Source organism: Ranitomeya imitator, chromosome 3, assembly GCF_032444005.1.
Source record: "Ranitomeya imitator isolate aRanImi1 chromosome 3, aRanImi1.pri, whole genome shotgun sequence".
Taxonomy (NCBI): domain Eukaryota; kingdom Metazoa; phylum Chordata; class Amphibia; order Anura; family Dendrobatidae; genus Ranitomeya; species Ranitomeya imitator.
The window spans coordinates 90,817,469-90,838,897 of record NC_091284.1 but is presented as its reverse complement, the minus strand read 5'-3'; the positions used below and the strand labels follow the sequence as shown (position 1 = coordinate 90,838,897).

General features: G+C 43.9%; 1 protein-coding gene across 1 annotated transcript in view; it reads left to right on the top strand.

The window, feature by feature from the left end:
• The first annotated feature begins 9,746 nt into the window (after positions 1-9,746).
• The window catches only part of ADORA2B (adenosine A2b receptor), a 93,870-nt gene continuing 82,187 nt past the window's right edge, over positions 9,747-21,429 (top strand). Inside the window, exon 1 of the mRNA XM_069761118.1 lies at positions 9,747-10,599. Within this exon, the coding sequence (XP_069617219.1) occupies positions 10,250-10,599 (350 nt within the window). The 5' untranslated portion in view covers positions 9,747-10,249. The remainder of the gene's footprint in view (positions 10,600-21,429) is intronic.

Here is a 21,429-nt window from a genome sequence, read left to right as displayed (position 1 = left end):
ATATACTACGTGGCTGGGCAATATACTACGTGACTGGGCAATATACTACGTGACTGGGCAATATACTATGTGGCTGAGCAATATACTACGTGGCTGGGCAATATACTACGTCACTGGGCAATATACTACGTGGCTGGGCAATATACTACATGGGCTGTGCAATATACTACGTGACTGGGCAATATACTATGTGGCTGGCCAATATACTACGTGGCTGGGCAATATACTACGTGGCTGGGCAATATACTACGTGACTGGGCAATATACTACGTGGCTGGGCAATTTACTATGTGGCTGGCCAATATACTATGTGACTGGGCAATATACTACGTGACTGGGCAATATACTACGTGACTGGGCAATATACTATGTGGCTGGGCAATTTACTATGTGGCTGGCCAATATACTATGTGGCTGGGCAATATACTACGTGACTGGGCAATATACTATGTGGCTGGGCAATATACTACGTGGCTGGGCAATATACTATGTGGCTGGGCAATATACTACGTGGTTGGGCAATACAATATACTACATGGCTGGGCAATATACTTCGTGGCTGAGCAATATACTACGTGGACATGCATATTCTAGAATACCCGATGTGTTACAATCGGGCCACCATCTAGTTAAAGTTATAAAAGTGAATAAATATTATTTGAAACGTAATGTATGAAAACAACATTGGTATTTGGAAACATGTAAAAAATGTACACTACACATCCTAAAGAAAAGTTACAGTGGGATGTAAAAATTGCAAACTGTAAGTCGTGTTACAAATTCAGTACCAAGAGAGTGTATGTCTTAGAAGCCCTTAAGATAGGCCCAGGCAGTTCATCACATGGAAGCAGGCTAGGCCACCTGCAAAGCATGACGTGGAGCACCATAAAGTTCAAGGGACCGGGCCAGATGGAGCAGAGCAGGGACAGGTGTGTAACAATGTACTACTTTGCGAGCCAGAGAGCAGCCCCATTAACAATTCCAAAGAAATATCCCGCTATTCCAGCTAGGACAGAGGCGAACATACCATTGGTGCAACCTACACAGCCGCACATGGGCACAAGCGGTAAGGGGGACCACTATCCCCATTATCAGTGTCGAAAAAAAATTCTTCTGTGCCAACCAGAGACTATCTCCACTAACAATGCCAGAAAAAGTTCCCACTGTGACAACAAAAGAGCAAGTCCATTGGCAGACCAATTACATTGATATCCACCTACAGAATTATCTGCAGCAAGGTAGATATGGTACCAAATTAATTAATTAAAATAAGCTTTTAATAATAATGTTTAAAAACCTTATAGACAAGAACAACAGGACAAACATAAATTACAAAAACTACAACTGATACTATATATACACCTAGACTAAATGTCTGTTCCTCATAGGTGTACCCAAAACTACTCAAATGCACTTCAGAGTCACCGGACTCATAGACACTTACAATTTGAGCAATAGTAAAGCAATGACCTTTGGCCTCATGCAGCTATTCATCTATGTTCTCAACAACCAGCACAGTCTAGGTATAATGAATAGGTATCACATAATACATGACAGCCATAAACATAAAAGGACATATGCTGAGGTATTGGAACAGTCTCACCCAGATAGTGTGCGTTGATTTCACCTGGTCTCTCACGGACGGTTCCACACAGATGTCTCAAATCGATCCCCCCAAAAATGTGGGGAAACAGGTATAACTCAGCCCCCGTACAATTAAGGACCCACTATTGGAATATAAGTGCATCAGAATTTTTATCCCCGTGGCCTCCCAACGCGTTTCATTTTTTTCAAATCATCAGGGGAGGAAGGTTAAATAAATAAGTTGCCAATTTGGGGAAGAGGGGAGATGTTTCCCTCACAAGGGATAAACAACCTCCTTGTTCAATATCATCCCACAGGATCCCACAGGATGATATGGCATTTCCTCGCCGGTTATCAATGTATCCAGTGTGTCTTGTTACCTCTGCTCCCTGCTCCTAGAATCTTCTGGTCAAGCTAAGTTTGGATTTTCCTGTTTTGGTGTTTTGCTTTATTTGGTTTTTAGTCCAGCCTGCAGATATGTGATTATTGCTGCTGGTTGCTCTAGTGGGCTGAAATTGCTCCTCATGTACCATGAGTTGGCACATGAGTTCAAGTAATTTCAGGATGGTTTTTTGAAGGGTTTTTCGCTGACCGCGCAGTTCACTTTTGTATCCTCTGCTATCTAGCTTTAGCGGGCCTCATTTTGCTGAAACTGTTTTCATACTGCGTATGTGCTTTCCTCTCATTTCACCGTCATTATATGTGGGGGGCTGCTATTTCTGTGGGGTATTTCTCTGGAGGCAAGAGAGGTCTGTGTTTCTTCTAATAGGGGAAGTTAGATCTTCGGCTGGAGCGAGACGTCTAGGATCATCGTAGGCACGTTCCCCGGCTACTTTTATTTGTGTGTTAGGTTCAGGGTCGCGGTCAGCTCAGGTTCCATCGCCCTAGAGCTTGTTTGTATCTGTGCTTGTCCTTTAGTGATCCCCTGCCATTGGGATCATGACAGTATAACCGGCCCACAAAGTGTTAATTGTATTGGCTGAAGTAGGAGGATAAGTAGTCTGAGGAAGTTTTTTTTTTTTTTTTTTTTTCCCCTCAGAGTTTGCTGCCTAGCCTTATTGCAGCCTGGCTACTTCCTCCTCCTCTTAATCTTTGAATGGCTCTGATCCCAGCTGTTTATCATGGACGTCCAGAGTTTGGCTTCCAGCCTGAATAATCTTGCCGCTAAGGTTCAAAATATACAGGATTTTGTTGTACATGCTCCTATGTCTGAACCTAGAATTCCTGTCCCAGAGTTTTTTTCTGGAGATAGATCTCGTTTTCTGAATTTTAGGAACAATTGCAAGTTGTTTCTTTCTTTGAAATCTCGCTCCTCTGGAGACCCTGCTCAGCAAGTCAAGATTATTATATCTTTCCTGCGGGGTGACCCTCAGGATTGGGCATTTACATTGGCACCAGGGGACCCTGCGTTGCTTAATGCGGATGCGTTTTTTCTGGCATTGGGTTTGCTCTATGAGGAACCTAACCAAGAGATTCAGGCTGAAAAAGCTTTGTTGGCCCTCTCTCAGGGGCAAGATGAAGCAGAAATTTATTGTCAAAAATTTCGGAAGTGGTCGGTGCTTACTCAGTGGAATGAGTGCGCCCTGGCTGCAAGGTTCAGAGATGGCCTTTCTGAGGCCATTAAAGATGTTATGGTGGGGTTCCCTGCGCCTACTGGTCTGAATGAGTCTATGACTATGGCTATTCAGATTGATCGGCGTTTACGGGAGCGCAAACCTGTGCACCATTTGGCGGTGTCGTCTGAACCGTCACCTGAGATAATGCAATGTGATAAAATTCAGTCCAGAAGTGAACGGCAAAATTATAGGCGGAAAAAAAGGTTGTGCTTTTATTGTGGTGATTCAGCTCATGTTATATCAGCATGCTCTAAACGCACAAAAAAGGTTGATAAGTCTGTTGCCATTAGTACTTTACAGTCTAAGTTCATTCTGTCTGTGACTCTGATTTGTTCATTATCATCCATTTCCGTCGATGCCTATGTGGATTCAGGCGCTGCCCTGAGTCTTATGGATTGGTCATTTGCCAATCGCTGTGGGTTTAGTCTGGAGCCTCTGGAAGTCCCTATTCCTTTGAAGGGAATTGACTCTACACCTTTGGCTATGAATAAACCTCAGTACTGGACACAAGTGACCATGCGTATGATTCCTGTTCATCAGGAGGTGATTCGCTTCCTGGTACTGTATAATTTGCATGATGTCCTAGTGCTTGGTCTGCCATGGTTACAAACTCATAATCCAGTCCTTGACTGGAAATCGATGTCTGTGTTAAGCTGGGGTTGTCAGGGGGTTCATGATGATGCACCTCCGATTTCTATCGCTTCATCTACTCCTTCTGAGATTCCTGTGTTTTGTCTGACTATTGGGATGTTTTTGAGGAGCCTAAGCTCAGTTCGCTTCCTCCTCACAGGGATTGCGATTGTGCTATAAATTTAATTCCAGGCAGTAAATTTCCTAAAGGTCGTTTGTTCAATCTGTCAGTGCCAGAGCATACTGCTATGCGGGATTATGTTAAGGAGTACTTGGAAAAGGGACATATCCGTCCATCTTTGTCCCCTTTGGGAGCAGGTTTTTTTTTCGTGGCCAAAAAAGATGGTTCCTTGAGGCCTTGTATAGATTATCGTCTTTTGAATAAGATTACCGTAAAATATCAGTATCCTTTGCCATTGTTGACTGATTTGTTTGCTCGCATTAAGGGGGCTAAATGGTTCACTAAGATTGATCTTCGGGGTGCGTATAATCTTATACGAATAAAGCAAGGTGATGAGTGGAAAACCGCATTTAATACGCCTGAGGGCCATTTTGAGTATTTGGTAATGCCTTTCGGACTTTCTAATGCTCCTTCAGTCTTCCAGTCCTTTATGCACGATATTTTCCGTGAATATCTGGATAAATTTATGATTGTGTATTTGGATGATATTTTGGTTTTTTCTGATGACTGGGAGTCTCATGTTCAGCAGGTCAGGAAGGTGTTTCAGGTCCTGCGGGCCAATTCCTTGTTTGTAAAAGGCTCAAAGTGTCTCTTTGGAGTCCAGAAGATTTCTTTCTTGGGGTATATTTTTTCCCCTTCTACTATTGAGATGGATCCCGTCAAGGTTCAGGCTATTTGTGACTGGACGCAGCCTACATCTCTTAAGAGTCTACAGAAGTTCTTGGGCTTTGCTAATTTCTATCGTCGTTTTATAACTAATTTTTCTAGTGTTGTTAAGCCTTTGACGGATTTGACTAAGAAGGGTGCTGATGTTGCTAATTGGTCTCCTGCGGCTGTGGAGGCCTTTCAGGAACTTAAGCGCCGGTTTTCTTCTGCTCCTGTGTTGCGTCAGCCAGATGTTTCGCTCCCTTTTCAGGTTGAGGTTGATGCTTCCGAGATTGGAGCGGGGGCGGTTTTGTCACAGAGAAGCTCCGATGGCTCAGTGATGAAGCCATGCGCGTTTTTTTCTAGAAAGTTTTCGCCGGCTGAGCGGAATTATGATGTTGGTAATCGGGAACTTTTGGCCATGAAGTGGGCATTTGAGGAGTGGCGTCATTGGCTAGAGGGTGCTAGACATCGTGTGGTGGTCTTGACTGATCACAAAAATTTGATTTACCTTGAGTCTGCCAGGCGTCTGAATCCTAGACAGGCGCGTTGGTCACTGTTTTTCTCTCGTTTCAATTTTGTGGTTTCATACCTGCCAGGTTCAAAGAATGTGAAGGCGGATGCTCTTTCTAGGAGTTTTGTGCCTGACTCCCTTGGAAATTCTGAGCCCTCTGGTATCCTTAGGGATGGGGTGATTTTGTCTGCTGTCTCCCCAGACTTGCGACGTGCTTTGCAGGAGTTTCAGGCGGGTAAACCTGATCGTTGTCCGCCTGAGAGACTGTTTGTTCCGGATAATTGGACCAGTAGAGTCATCTCCGAGGTCCATTCTTCTGCGTTGGCAGGTCATCCTGGAATATTTGGTACTAGAGACTTGGTGGCTAGGTCTTTTTGGTGGCCTTCCTTGTCGAGGGATGTGCGTTCTTTTGTGCAGTCTTGTGAGGTTTGTGCTCGGGCTAAGCCTTGCTGTTCTCGGGCCAGTGGATTGTTGTCACCTTTGCCTATCCCGAAGAGGCCTTGGACGCACATTTCCATGGACTTTATTTCGGATCTCCCTGTCTCTCAAAAAATGTCCGTCATCTGGGTTGTGTGTGATCGCTTTTCTAAAATGGTTCATCTGGTACCCTTGCCTAAGTTACCTTCCTCCTCTGAGTTGGTCCCTCTGTTTTTTCAGAATGTGGTTCGTTTGCATGGGATTCCTGAGAACATCGTTTCTGACAGGGGATCCCAGTTTGTGTCTAGATTTTGGCGGACGTTCTGTGCTAAGATGGGCATTGATTTGTCCTTTTCGTCTGCATTCCATCCTCAGACGAATGGCCAGACTGAACGAACTAATCAGACCTTGGAAACTTATTTAAGGTGTTTTGTTTCTGCTGATCAGGATGACTGGGTTACCTTTTTGCCGCTGGCCGAATTTGCCCTTAATAATCGGGCTAGTTCTGCTACCTTGGTTTCTCCTTTCTTTTGTAATTCGGGGTTTCATCCTCGTTTTTCCTCTGGTCAGGTGGAACCTTCTGATTGTCCTGGAGTGGACATGGTGGTGGATAGGTTGCATCGGATTTGGAGTCATGTGGTGGACAATTTGAAGTTGTCCCAGGAGAAGGCTCAGCAGTTTGCTAATCGCCGTCGCCGCGTGGGTCCTCGACTTCTTGTTGGGGACTTGGTGTGGTTGTCTTCTCGTTTTGTTCCTATGAAGGTCTCTTCTCCTAAGTTCAAGCCTCGGTTCATCGGTCCCTATAGGATCTTGGAAATTCTTAACCCTGTGTCGTTTCGTTTGGATCTCCCGGCATCGTTTGCTATTCATAATGTGTTCCATCGGTCGTTGTTGCGGAAGTATGAGGTACCTGTTATTCCTTCGCTTGAGCCTCCTGCTCCAGTGCTGGTGGAGGGAGAATTGGAGTATGTTGTGGAGAAGATCTTGGATTCTCGTGTTTCCAGACGGAAACTCCAGTATTTGGTCAAGTGGAAGGGTTATGGTCAGGAGGATAATTCTTGGGTGGTTGCCTCGGATGTTCATGCTGATGATTTGGTTCGCGCTTTTCATAGGGCTCATCCTGGTCGCCCTGGTGGTTCTCGTGAGGGTTCGGTGACCCCTCCTCAAGGGGGGGTACTGTTGTGAGTTCTGTTTTTGGGCTCCCTCTGGTGGTTACTGATGGTACTGGGTGACTTGTCTTTCCTGGGTCTCTGGGTTCCACCTGTTCCATCAGGATATGGGAGTTTCCTATTTAACCTGGCTTTGCTGGCATTTCCTCGCCGGTTATCAATGTATCCAGTGTGTCTTGTTACCTCTGCTCCCTGCTCCTAGAACCTTCTGGTCAAGCTAAGTTTGGATTTTCCTGTTTTGGTGTTTTGCTTTATTTGGTTTTTTTGTCCAGCCTGCAGATATGTGATTATTGCTGCTGGTTGCTCTAGTGGGCTGAAATTGCTCCTCATGTACCATGAGTTGGCACATGAGTTCAAGTAATTTCAGGATGGTTTTTTGAAGGGTTTTTCGCTGACCGCGCAGTTCACTTTTGTATCCTCTGCTATCTAGCTTTAGCGGGCCTCATTTTGCTGAAACTGTTTTCATACTGCGTATGTGCTTTCCTCTCATTTCACCGTCATTATATGTGGGGGGCTGCTATTTCTGTGGGGTATTTCTCTGGAGGCAAGAGAGGTCTGTGTTTCTTCTAATAGGGGAAGTTAGATCTTCGGCTGGAGCGAGACGTCTAGGATCATCGTAGGCACGTTTCCCGGCTAATTTTATTTGTGTGTTAGGTTCAGGGTCGCGGTCAGCTCAGGTTCCATCGCCCTAGAGCTTGTTTGTATCTGTGCTTGTCCTTTAGTGATCCCCTGCCATTGGAATCATGACAGTTATCTGTGCTTGTCCTTTAGTGATCCCCTGCCATTGGGATCATGACAGTCAGGTGTGGAGATTTTTGCATTTCTCTGCGGTGGACTTTTTCTAGTTTTTATTACTGACCGCACAGCGTTCTGTCCTGTACTATTTCTATCTAGCTAGTAGTGGCCTCCTGTGCTAAATCTTGTTTCATACTACGTGTGTCATTTCCTTCTCCTCTCACAGTCATTATTTGTGGGGGGCTAATCTATCCTTTGGGGATTTTCTCTGAGGCAAGATAGTTTTCCTGCTTCTATCTTTAGGGGTAGTTAGCTCTTAGGCTGTGACGAGATGCCTAGGCCGAGTTAGGAGCATTCCACGGCTACTTCTAGTGTTGTGTTGAGCTTAGGGACTGCGGTCAGTATAGTTGCCACCTGCTCAGAGCTAGACGCATGTCGCTCCTTAATCACCAGATCATAACACGTGCTAAGATCAGCTTATGTCATGAGCTTTTGCTATTCAGTGTTATGGTCGGCTTGTTGTCAGGGTCCGGCTGAAATAAGCCACTAGAATACCGGCACCTCCGGTGAGGAGTTTTGTATGGTGAATTCAGGGCTAGCATAAGGCCATTAGAATTCCAGCTCCACCAGAGAGGAGGTGTTTGTGTGCTTGCTACTCCCTGTTGACTGATAAGCTACGGTAAGCTGTCACATGATAATGCCGCCTGCGTTCCTGTGCTGCTGCAATTTCTGGCCCCCTGGCATTGGATGAATGGGCTTCTAGCTTTCAACTTCACGGGGCCCATTGTATGGCTCAAGCTCTAAGGCCCTGTTGAGCTGTCTGGGCTCCCTGGCCCAACTGTCTACATTCAGGAAATGCTCCTGTCTTACCCATAGCTGGCCCCTCCTAAATTAACTATTTACTATACTATCACTATATGGTCCTATCATGCCCCCTCTAGTGGGCTAACTTTAATACTGCACTTACCCCATAATACAGTTGTACCTATATATATATATATATATATATATATATATATATATATATATATATATATATATATACATATACATAACAGCCTAGGTAAATAACATTACATACAGACAAATCAGAATGTATTAAAGGCATTCTGCAACCCCCTTACAATGGCAGAGTGATATTTAAGCCCTTTATATCGCCACTTACTTTTTAAAATCGATTACAATGGCTTTCTGCCTACTTTCATGCCAGCTTTTATGCCCAGAAAATATGTCAGCCAACTAATGCTGAATCTTATTCAGTACATCCCTATCTGTATAAGTACAGTGTGATATCTGTGGCAAAAACTCACTTAACCCTTTAAAATTACCACAGCTATTAACATCAGTGAAATGATGCTGCCTGACCACTTTAATGCCAGCTTTTATACCCAGACCTAATTTGAGCCAGCCTGTAATCAATTCAATACCAGCCATCTTTCTTTGTGTGCTGAGGGTGTACTGTTTTTGTCTTGTGCAGTTTTTTTGGACTTTGTACAAACAGCGGCGTGGTCCCCTTTAGGGTCGTCCATTTTGTATATATAGCTTTCCACAGACAGGTGGCTGCACAATTCGGACCCAGGTCCTGCTTTGCCCTTATCTATTTGGACGTCTGCTGACACATAGTGGAGTGCACTACAAGAGTCGCGGACTGCTCTGCCTGGGGTACACCTTGTCGCCGTAGGATGGCTTTTATGCTTTTTTGATGAAAATAGTATTAACTACATACCCTATGCTATTTACATGTACTATTACTGTTCACTTACTTATTATAGGGCATTTGCTCATTTTGTTGCCATCTTCAGTTCTTGCAGTTTACTATGAGTAGCCGGAAGTCATTAACCCTTTAAACAAGACCCTTGCGCTCCTCCTTTGATACCCATTTTTATAGCAATTGCTTCCTAGCTGCTTCCAAGAGCATTCACCCCAGGACATCTCACTGAAATTTATTTTTATTTATTTATTTTGCAAAAAAAAAAGAATATGATGCATTCAAAAGCAACTTCATCCACTGCAAACCTGTCCTGTGGCACAACAACTGCTGTGCAAACAGGAAAATGGCAGAAATGCTGGAAGTTGTAGTTCCACAGGCTGCAGCTGGAGAGAAAACACAAAACAAGTGAAGAAATGTGTGCGAGTTTGTGGGAGGGAAGGCAGCTCCTATGCAAACAGCTGGGCCAGCAACACCCTATAGGAGGGTCCTATAGTCCAAGGGGAAGGGCAGCAGCTTCAGGGCTTCCTAAACTCTGCTGTCTGTATAGTGTATAAGTGCAGGCGCTGCGAGCTACACAGCACTGAGGAGGAGGAGGAGGACTACTACTAACAGCATCTGCACAGATTCCCATCATCTGAGCAAGGATTACTGCTGCTATCCTGGAATACTTTTTCACCAGCTGAGGTCTCTGTCTGCACCCCCCTCCTAGAGCTGGTGCTGTGATGTATGGGCAGCACTGCACCTCTAAGGGGGCATCCTGGCACATGTGCTAGGAGTGACTGAGGACCCCTGAGACATGAGAAGAAGGTCGGATCCCTCGATATAACATGGTGATCCCATATGAGTTTGGCCATGTGAAGGATTCACAAGAGACATTATGAAGGATTGCACTGGGGACAAGAAGTGACAGGTGGGCACTGCCAGCACCCACTGTCTGGGCATATAAGCCACAGTCTGCAGCTGACTGGACCTTTCCTCCCAAGAAGTTACCAAGTTGAGTCTTTGACTCGTTCACTCCCAGCCACAGATGCCTGATCCTGTCTCCTTATGTGTGATGAACTAGTGATGGAAATAAACATTAATCACGGTTACATAGCTCTGGAGGTGATCATTGCTGTGCTGTCCATCGTGGGGAACGTGCTGGTCTGCTGGGCAGTGGCCATTAACAGCACTCTGAAAAATGCCACCAACTATTTCCTGGTGTCCCTGGCAGTGGCTGATATAGCAGTGGGTCTGCTTGCCATCCCCTTTGCCATCACCATCAGCATAGGCTTACAGACTGATTTCCACAGTTGCTTGTTCCTTGCCTGCTTTGTGCTAGTGCTAACCCAAAGTTCCATTTTCAGTCTGCTGGCTGTAGCTATAGACAGGTACCTGGCCATCAAGATCCCTCTCAGGTAAGACACACTTGTGATGGTGGGGGGATAAAGACTAAATTACATTTTGTTTTTTGTTTTTTTAATGTTTTGCTATGTTTGCATAATTAAAGTTGGAAAAGTAAAATAATTATGGACAGGAGACAAATCACATCATACACTTGTTGCTGAAACACCTACGTCCATTATACCTGCCTGTAGCTACAATCCTTGTGTCTGTGGCGTAGGAGCAATCAGATAAAAAAAAAATCTAAAAGTTCCCATCATAAAATAATAAACATAACAAGATTCTCATTCATCCTCCATCATATATCAGAATTTATTGAAGTAATGGCTGTGCATATTTAATAGAAAATTTCATATAAATATGGTTTAGTAAAATATTAGTTCTTACCGTTGTTGCTATTAGTGGGTAAATAGAAGCGCCAGGGATGAATTTATTCAGTAGTCAACTGGGCTACCTCGAATTATGGTGGCATGTAAGCTATAAAGGCTGAATCTGGTGTCTGGGAGCATGGCAAATTAAAGACATTGGGGGCACAGTACTCTGAAGCAAAAAGCAGGCCGGCTATGTGCACACGTTCAGGAATCTCTGCAGAATTTTCCCGTAAAAAAAACCCAGACTCTTTCTGCAGGAAATCCGTTTTGTTTTTTTTTGCGGATTTTTCGCGTTTTTTTCCGGAGTTTCCCAATGCAATAATATAGCGTCAAAAACACAAAAAATCTGCAAAATTAATGAACATGCTGCGTTTTTTGCCATGATGCGTTCTTTTCTCGGAAAAAAATGCAGCATGTGCGCAAAAATTGCGGAATGCATTAAAAATGATGGGATGCTTATGTTTGCGGTTTTTTAGCGTTGTTTCTTGCAAAAAACGGCTGAAGAAATGCAAAAAAAAGCGAAAAATCCTGAACATGTGCACAGTCAGGGTCCCAGCACGCTATTTATACATTTAAGACCCATTCTATTGGTTTGGTGACGTCTGATAGTTGGGGGTCATTACTTGGTGGTTTCTGTAAGTCGCAAAGACTTGAACAGGGAAAGCCATGAACATATTTGTCCATTTCTCCATTCATTCTCCCATTGCCACCAAACGTCAATTATCCCGGTGGGATCCTACCGATCAATCATTTATTACATATTCTGTTGCTGTGCAGGAATATCTAACATGGGAAACCTCTGCTGGACAAACTTTTCTTACTAGTTACATCAATGGCTATTCTTAACGGGCTGCGAAGATTTCTCAGACCTGCACTAAGTTACTTTAGTCCCTGAGAAAAGAACATGTGCAGCATTTACCTGTTAGTAGACTCACATCATATTCCTGACCCACGGCCAATTCGGATGAATTACAGAGCACATTTCAGCTTTGTTTCTATTATCGCTGAGAGGAGTCCCGTAAATTGCATTGTCGTTTATTTTAAAGATTAAATTGAATGAAATCAACTTTTACAGCTGAAGAGCCTGACTTATCAAGGTTTGCCAGAAACGTCTTGAAATGCTGTAAAATATTATCTCATCTCAATGTTGCATAAAAATGTTGTGACTTTTGGGATTTTTGTTTTGCCAAAGTGGGTGGAACAGAATTTATCATAATTTATACTACTAAAGAGGCATAAATCACACCAAAATTGTACGCCAGCCCCTGGCTGGAAGTGGAAGAACATTTCTGACTGATTTAATGAGCCATTCGCAGTACCGTCCACGCCTCGTAATAGTGCTGCCTTTATGAAGAATGGCGTAGAGAACATTAGTATTAATGAATCGGGCACAAGATCACTATAGATGTCACTAATATTATGAAAATAATAACGAGTTATTGTTTCTAACTAAAAGACTCAACTGATAAAAAAGTCAATAATATAGCAACATAGGTACTTGGATACATCACGTATTCCAAAAATAAGGTCTATGGGCTATCGCTTATTGCCTGGTTCTATATGTATAAAATGATGTCTCTTGGAAACGTGTGCCCAAAATTGCAGTGAAAAGTGGTCTTCTCAAAGAAGGTCTCCAGTATATACAATGTATGGTGGAATGGAATATCTAGCACAGGGTACCTGAGTTGGGAGAGTAGGTCATATGCGTATATATATATATATATATATACATATATATACATACATATATATATATATATATATATATATATATATATATATATACATATATATATATATATATATATATATATATATATATATATATACAGTGGGGCAAAAAAGTATTTAGTCAGTCAGCAATAGTGCAAGTTCCACCACTTAAAAAGATGAGAGGTGTCTGTAATTTACATCATAGGTAGACCTCAACTATGGGAGACAAACTGAAAAAAAAAATCCAGAAAATCATATTGTCTGTTTTTTTTAACAATTTATTTGCATATTATGGTGGAAAATAAGTATTTGGTCAGAAACAAAATTTCATCTCAATACTTTGTAATATATCCTTTGTTGGCAATGACAGAGGTCAAACGTTTTCTGTAAGTCTTCACAAGGTTGCCACACACTGTTGTTGGTATGTTGACCCATTCCTCCATGCAGATCTCCTCTAGAGCAGTGATGTTTTTGGCTTTTCGCTTGGCAACACGGACTTTCAACTCCCTCCAAAGGTTTTCTATAGGGTTGAGATCTGGAGACTGGCTAGGCCACTCCAGGACCTTGAAATGCTTCTTACGAAGCCACTCCTTCGTTGCCCTGGCGGTGTGCTTTGGATCATTGTCATGTTGAAAGACCCAGCCACGTTTCATCTTCAATGCCCTTGCTGATGGAAGGAGGTTTGCACTCAAAATCTCACGATACATGGCCCCATTCATTCTTTCATGTACCAGGATCAGTCGTCCTGGCCCCTTTGCAGAGAAACAACCCCAAAGCATGATGTTTCCACCACCATACTTTACAGTAGGTATGGTGTTTGATGGATCCAACTCAGTATTCTTTTTCCTCCAAACACGACAAGTTGTGTTTCTACCAAACAGTTCCAGTTTGGTTTCATCAGACCATAGGACATTCTCCCAAAACTCCTCTGGATCATCCAAATGCTCTCTAGCAAACTTCAGACAGGCCCGGACATGTACTGGCTTAAGCAGTGGGACACGTCTGGCACTGCAGGATCTGAGTCCATGGTGGCGTAGTGTGTTACTTATGGTAGGCCTTGTTACATTGGTCCCAGCTCTCTGCAGTTCATTCACTAGGTCCCCCCGCGTGGTTCTGGGATTTTTGCTCACCGTTCTTGTGATCATTCTGACCCCACGGGGTGGGATTTTGCGTGGAGCCCCAGATCGAGGGAGATTATAAGTGGTCTTGTATGTCTTCCATTTTCTAATTATTGCTCCCACTGTTGATTTCTTCACTCCAAGCTGGTTGGCTATTGCAGATTCAGTCTTCCCAGCCTGGTGCAGGGCTACAATTTTGTTTCTGGTGTCCTTTGACAGCTCTTTGGTCTTCACCATAGTGGAGTTTGGAGTCAGACTGTTTGAGGGTGTGCACAGGTGTCTTTTTATACTGATAACAAGTTTAAACAGGTGCCATTACTACAGGTAATGAGTGGAGGAAAGAGGAGACTCTTAAAGAAGAAGTTACAGGTCTGTGAGAGCCAGAAATCTTGATTGTTTGTTTCTGACCAAATACTTATTTTCCACCATAATATGCAAATAAATTGTTAAAAAAAAAACAGAATGTGATTTTCTGGATTTTTTTTTCTCAGTTTGTCTCCCATAGTTGAGGTCTACCTATGATGTAAATTACAGACGCCTCTCATCTTTTTAAGTGGTGGAACTTGCACTATTGCTGACTGACTAAATACTTTTTTGCCCCACTGTATATATATATATACCCTACTCTCTCAAGATATATACTCACACATATATGTGTGTATATATAATCGTGTATATATGTTTTATATATATATATATATATATATATATATATATATATATATATATATATATATATATATATATATAACATGTCACACCTACCAGCTCTGAATAGACAGGTTTGTGAACATGAATGTCAGCGCGTCGTGGCATCCTAACCCGGAGGTGTGAAGCTGTGTATTTAATAAGGGCACACACCCACATCCGTTCCTATCCTGTGACATGTGTTCTCCAGCCTTGTGCCCGGGATCATTAATCCAAGCTGTATGGGGCAGTGATTGCACTGACAACACCATTAAACACTGATCGCTAACAATCTAGAGACACACCGAGTGTAAACATACACAAGTAATAATTACTAGTCATGAATACATACTGGGCACTGCCCTTATACTGATGTGATAATTAGTGATGTAGTAACATTGCCAGTCTGCCTCTGTAGGCATTAATCGCTGTTGTTACACGTTTGTCCTGATATTTATATAATATGTTGCTCCGAGATTTGCTTTTATAAACAGAGACGGCCCTTTATTCTAATAGGTCACTATCTACTCTAGATTAAAGGGAATGTGTCGCCCATTTGAGTATTTTCATTTATTAATATGGGCATACAGGTTGCAGACAGCTGAAACTCGTCATACCTGTATGCCTCCTGGATGATGCCTTGTTCAGTAAAAATAATTTTATCTCTTTATGTTAATTAGATCTTCCAGGCTACGGGGCGTATGCTGCCCGGAAGATAAGACTGCTTTCTCTCTTCATTATACCAGATTTCTCCTCCATTCTCTTCGCAGTGTGGCTCTGATGTCCAGAAACCCCGCGCCTGCACCTTCTGCCTGCTGTCGTTCCTCAGCGCCGTTCTGCCCTTATCTGGGCACTGACTTCAATTTTGTTGTGCGCAGGCGCTGGAGAGTCACTGCAACTTCCGGTCCCAGTGTTCAAAGGGCTCTGAAACTGAGCACAACCGACTTTCTTCCTCCCGCCTTGCATAGTGCGCATGTAATTTTTTATTCCCCCATACAATAAAGTCATGCTAGGCAGATCCCTTAATTGTGAGAGCTGCCTGTCCTGAGTTTACTGAACAAGGAATCATCCAGAGGTCATATAGGTAGGACTAGTTTCAGCTGTCTACAACCTGCATGCCCATATTAATAGCTTTAAATTGTTCAAATGAGGAGTAGTCCCATCAGCTGACACCAGTGACCAGATGTCAACTTTATACCTCCGATCACAGCTGAGCGCTCGCGCTGTCTTCTGCCAGCGTGGGAACCGTGGGTCTCTGATGATTTCACCGCCGATCAGAAGCGGTGTTTGCTGCGCTGCCATGAACATGACAGCGCATCAAAAACCCGGTGTACAGACAGCCGAACCCGAACAGTAACACGGACATCCTGGTGAAGTCGGTGTTTGGTGTCTGTGTCCAAACAGTAGGTGTTCTGTATGGATGCCGAACTTTACTGTTCAGGTTCACCCATCTCTAATGACAGGTTCCCCTTTAAGGCCTGACATTATGTCACCAGTGCCTGATATCGAACAGTTCTCCAGTCTCCTGGATTGTCTTGCAATGAAATCTGCTTTCATCTAATTTTTTTTCTGCTTATTTCCAGTAATCATTTTCCAAAAAGATTGTAACATGTAACATTGGGTTTGTGCGATGATGAATAGAACGATGGAAACTTCAATTCCAGTTTTATACGACATCCCCTACTGAGTACTGTAAACTGAATAGTTATGTTGTAGAAATGTATAAGGTTTTACACTGGTATTCCTGAATATGAGGGATACACTCTTTTGATAACGTATTCTGAAGAGTAAATAAGCTTCGATTTGACATATAGAACTATAAAACATTCTGTGTGCTTAGATGTCTAAGAGCTTAAATGGCAGCTTGATTGATTTCCATACAGTTTTCCCAGAAAAAAAGATCTGGTGTGTGTTTTTTTTTTTGTTGTTGTTGTTGTTTTTTTTTTTTTACTTTTCTTTACACTGTTAGGCTGCGGTCACACGTTCAGTATTTGGTCAGTATTATACATGATTATTTGTAAGACAAAAATGTATTATACATTTGTAAGACAAAATCATGAATGGCACTAACACTGAAAAAGTATAATAGAAACACGTCACCACTTCTGTATTTATCACCCACTCCTGGTTTTGGCTTACAAATACTGAGGTAAAATACTGACCAAATACTGAATGTGTGAACGTGGCCTAAAGCTGACAATCACAATGCTGTGATCAGTGACTGTAGCCACTCTGGACACGTCTCTATGACTGAAAGCTAACACCTCTCAGTACTCTGGCCAAACAACATTGGAACATTATTTATCTGCAGATTAACCCTCAGGTTCTTATCGCCCCAAAAAAGAAAACAAGAAGTTAAAATCTAAATACTTGCTCCTTATTTCCCTCGACCATTGAGGAAACACAGGGGGCCCAAATGCACATTAGAGAGTTGTCCAGTCCTGCCAAAATCAGCGGATTTGGTTAATATAAATCTAAAATGTGTTGCCAGATTCAGTGTAATGGAACAAACAGTGGTAAATGTAATAAAGTGATCATTAGACTTAAGGTACCGTCACATTTAGCAACGCTGCAGCGATCTAGACAACGATGCCGATCGCTGCAGCGTCGCTGTGTGGTCACTAGAGAGCTGTCACACAGACAGCTCTCCAGCGTCCAACGATGCCGAAGTCCCCGGGTAACCAGGGTAAACATTGGGTTACTAAGCGCAGGGCCGCGCTTAGTAACCCGATGTTTACCCTGGTTACCAGTGTAAATGTAAAAAAACCAAACACTACATACTTACATTCCGGTGTCTGTCGCATCCCCCGGCGTTCTGCTTCCCGGCACTGTTTAAGCGCCAGCCGTAAAGCAGAGCGGTGACGTCACCGCTGTGCTTTACGGCCAGCCGGCGCTCAGTCAGTGCAGGGAAGCAGAACGCCGGCTCAATACACACAAAGCCCCCCCGGCTCAATACACACAAAGGTTACCAAAAATGGTTTTCCTGTTTTGTAGAACTTAAACTGGGCCTAATGGTGTCACCCCCACATGCCACACCTGTGACTTAATACCACCACACCATGACCAGGCCACATAGTGACCGAATAATACTACATACAAGGGACAAATACCACAACACCATTTCCAGACCACATATTACCACCGCATAGTGACTGAATACTACAATACTGATCAGTAATAAAAAAACAAAACACAATACTATCACCATAAGTGCCAGTATTCACAGGAGATCTGTACTTAGTATGCAGTGTCTGTGTAGAGGTAATACAGAGATCACTGGTGACATTATACACAGGACCTCTATATAGTATACAGTGTATAGTGTCAGTGTATAGGTAACACTGACTCACCAGTGACGTCTCTAGGTGAAGTCCTTCATCTTTCATCCAGCACAGACCGCCATCATTCCTTCCAGCCAGGACTCGTTTCTGCAGGAAATAACACAGTTATCTCGAGCTCCACTTGCAGAACACATTACTTAATTTTTCACAACTTCTACATTACATCACATGAAGAAAAAAAGGTGATATAGTGTCACTCTGCACAGTAACAGGACCGCCCCCCCCCCCCCCATTTAAAACAGTATACTCAAAAAAATAAAATAAATACATCACTGCAGTAATAAAATCCCTTAATTATCCCCTATGGTAACACTATTCCCCACCCTGGCCCCGTTTATCTCATTCCTGGCTCCAGCCATATGTTCTCGCATCCTGCCCTCATGAGTATCCATTCTACCCCATATGATCTCCACATCCTGCCCCATATGTCTCCATCGTATCCATCCTGCCCCATGATCCAATCTTGCCCCATGATCCAATCCTGCCCCGTGTCTCCAATCATGCCCCGTATCTACATTCTGCCCATGCCTCAAGTCCTGCCCCCAGTGTGTCCAGCATATTACCCCCATGTTGTCCAGCAATCTGCCCCAGTGTGTCCAGCATATTACCCCCATGTTGTCCAGCAATCTGCCCCAATGTGTCCAGCATATTACCCCCAGTGTGTCCAGCAATCTGCCCCAGTATGTCCAGCACTGCCCACAGTGTGTCCAGCAATCTGCCCCAGAGTCCAGCCTTTCCCCAGTGTGTCCAGCAGTCTGCCCCAGTGTGTCCAGCATATTACCCCCAGTGTCCAGCATTGCCCCAGTGTGTCCAGCATATTACCCCCAGTGTGTCCAGCAATCTGCCCCAGTGTCCAGCATTGCCCAGTGTGTCCAGAAGTCTGCCCCAAGGTCTCCAGCATTGCCTCAATGTGTCCAGAAATCTGCCCCAGGGTCTCCAGCATTGCCCCAGTGTGTCCAGCAATCTGCCCCATGGTCTCCTGTATTGCCCCAGTGTGTCCAGCATTCTGCCCCATGGTCTCCAGTATTGCCCCGGTGTGTCCAGCAATCTGCCCCATGGTATCCTGTATTGCCCCAGTGTGTCCAGCATTCTGCCCCATGGTCTCCAGTATTGCCCCGGTGTGTCCAGCAATCTGCCCCATGGTCTCCAGTATTGCCCCGGTGTGTCCAGCAATCTGCCCCATGGTCTCCAGTATTGCCCCAGTATGTCCAGAAGTCTGCCCCAGGGTCTCCAGCATTGCCTCAATGTGTCCAGCAATCTGCCCCATGGTCTCCAGTATTGCCCCAGTGTGTCCAGCATTGCCCCCAGACAGTCAGACATAAAGAAAAAAAAAAAAGTAAAATCCTCACCTCTCCCGTTCCTAGCGCAGGTCCGGTGCAGCCAGTCAGCGTCTCTCCGGCTCTGCGACGCTCAGGACAGAGAGGCAGAGCGGCGCGCACAGTAGTGACGTCATCGCTCCCTCTGCTCTGAGACGTCGCAGAGTCAGAGGACGCTGAAGCCGCAGGAACCAGGAGAGGTGAGTATTAGAGCGGGGGGTGGGGTCCGGGGGTGGGGGGAGCTGGCCCTGGTCGTGGCGGCGGACGGCGCCGCCCGAAGATTTAAAGGGGTGTCTTTTTATTTTTTTTTCTTCTTCTCCTGCAGCGCCGGCCGCCCCCCGCATTGTGCCGCCCGGGGCGGACCGCCCCCCCCGCACCCCCCTTCCTACGCCACTGGTTACATACCGTAATTTCGATAGCTTATTTCCATAATACTGTCATTGTTCTTTCATGTAGCATAGGCCACTGGCGTCCCCTCTCATTTTCATCTGATTTTTATACCTAATGCAAGTCAAATATCAAAGGCTACAGACACTAATGTGCACAGGGTTGTAGACGCTCCCATTGCTGCACATCCAGTAAGTCATCTGCAAACATTATTTGTCTATGAATCATATGTTGTAGGTTGGTGGGTGCATCCAATTCCCTGGAAAACTCCAATTGGTTTATCTGTGAAGTAAAGGCAAAAATCTAGAGATTTAGGAGCCACGATCCAAATCTGTAATCACCCATCCTACCTACTAAATTATCACACCCAATCATGGCCCGTTAAAATGTACAGAAGTGTTAAAGGGGTTATCCAGGACAATTAATTTTTTTTTACTACTTGCCTAAGAACTAACAGACAGGTAATTGCTAACTACTTGCCTGTTGTGCCTGGCTCCGATCTCTGCCGACACAGAGCGGCCACAGACTGCTCCTGCTCCTGCTCATGATCCTGTGGCTTCCACTGACATCGCATCAACAGAGCATCTGCTTCTCTTCTGCTCTGCTCCGTTGATGGGGCGTGACTGCTGTCATCATGCTGATTTACAGCTGGCTCCCCACTGCCTATCTGTGGGGAGCCAACTGTTAATGAGCTTGAGGTCGGCAGTCATGTCCCATTGATAGAACAGCCCAGAAGAAAAAGAGCTAATCTGTCGACGTAGATCAGATGAATCATCAGCGGGATCGGTCGTTTATGAGTCAGCACCTTGTAGAACAGGTAGGTAGTTTCCTCTGTTAGCAACTACATGCCTATTAGTTTTTAGACCCATATTAAAAAAAATCCCTTTAAATGTTTCCTACTAGTAAGGCCACAACTGTCCTCACTGTCAAAACCATGTATGCTACTCTCAGAATAAAGGTCACATCTATAAATCAACTTTTCCTGGGAGCTGCTCATTGATCTGCTGTTTACAGGTCCATCAGCAACTGGGCATTAACAACACAGCTCCATACACCAAGTAGTGTTCATTCTCAGCTCCCATTGAAGTAAATGAAGAGTGTAAAGAGACGAGATGTCCTGGCCACAAATTCTGCACACGACCGATGGCGGAGATGTTCAGTGTCGGACCCATATGATCTGATACCCAATGGATAGGCAAACAATATCTATGTCCTGGACAACCCCTTTACATTTTTTCCACTATATATATGTATATATATATATATATATATATATATATATATATATATATATATATATATATATATATATAATACAGTACAGACCAAAAGCTTGGACACACCTCATTTAAAGATTTTTCTGTATTTTCATGACTATGAAAATTGTACATTCACACTGAAGGCATCAAAACTATGAATTAACACATGTGGAATTATATACTTAACCAAAAAGTGTGAAGCAACTGAAAATGTGTCTTTTATTCTAGGTTCTTCAAAGTAGCCACCTTTTGCTTTGATGACTGTTATGGACTGGTGGTTCAGAAACACAATGGACCTGGTGGTTAAGAGCACACAAAGTGACCTGATAGTTACTAATAACATAGGACAAGCTCTGAGACGTGGGAACTCTGCTGACCGCAATCCCTAATCCTATCACACCACACTAGAGGTAGCCGTGGAGCGCTCCTGACCAGACCTAGGCGCCTCGGGCACAGCCTGAGAAACTATCTAGCCCTGAAGATAGAAAAATAAGCCTACCTTGCCTCAGAGAAATTCCCCAAAGGAAAAGGCAGCCCCCCACATATAATGACTGTGAGTAAAGATGAAAATACAAACACAGAGATGAAATAGATTTTAGCAAAGTGAGGCCCGACTTACTGAATAGACCGAGGATAGGAAAGATAACTTTGC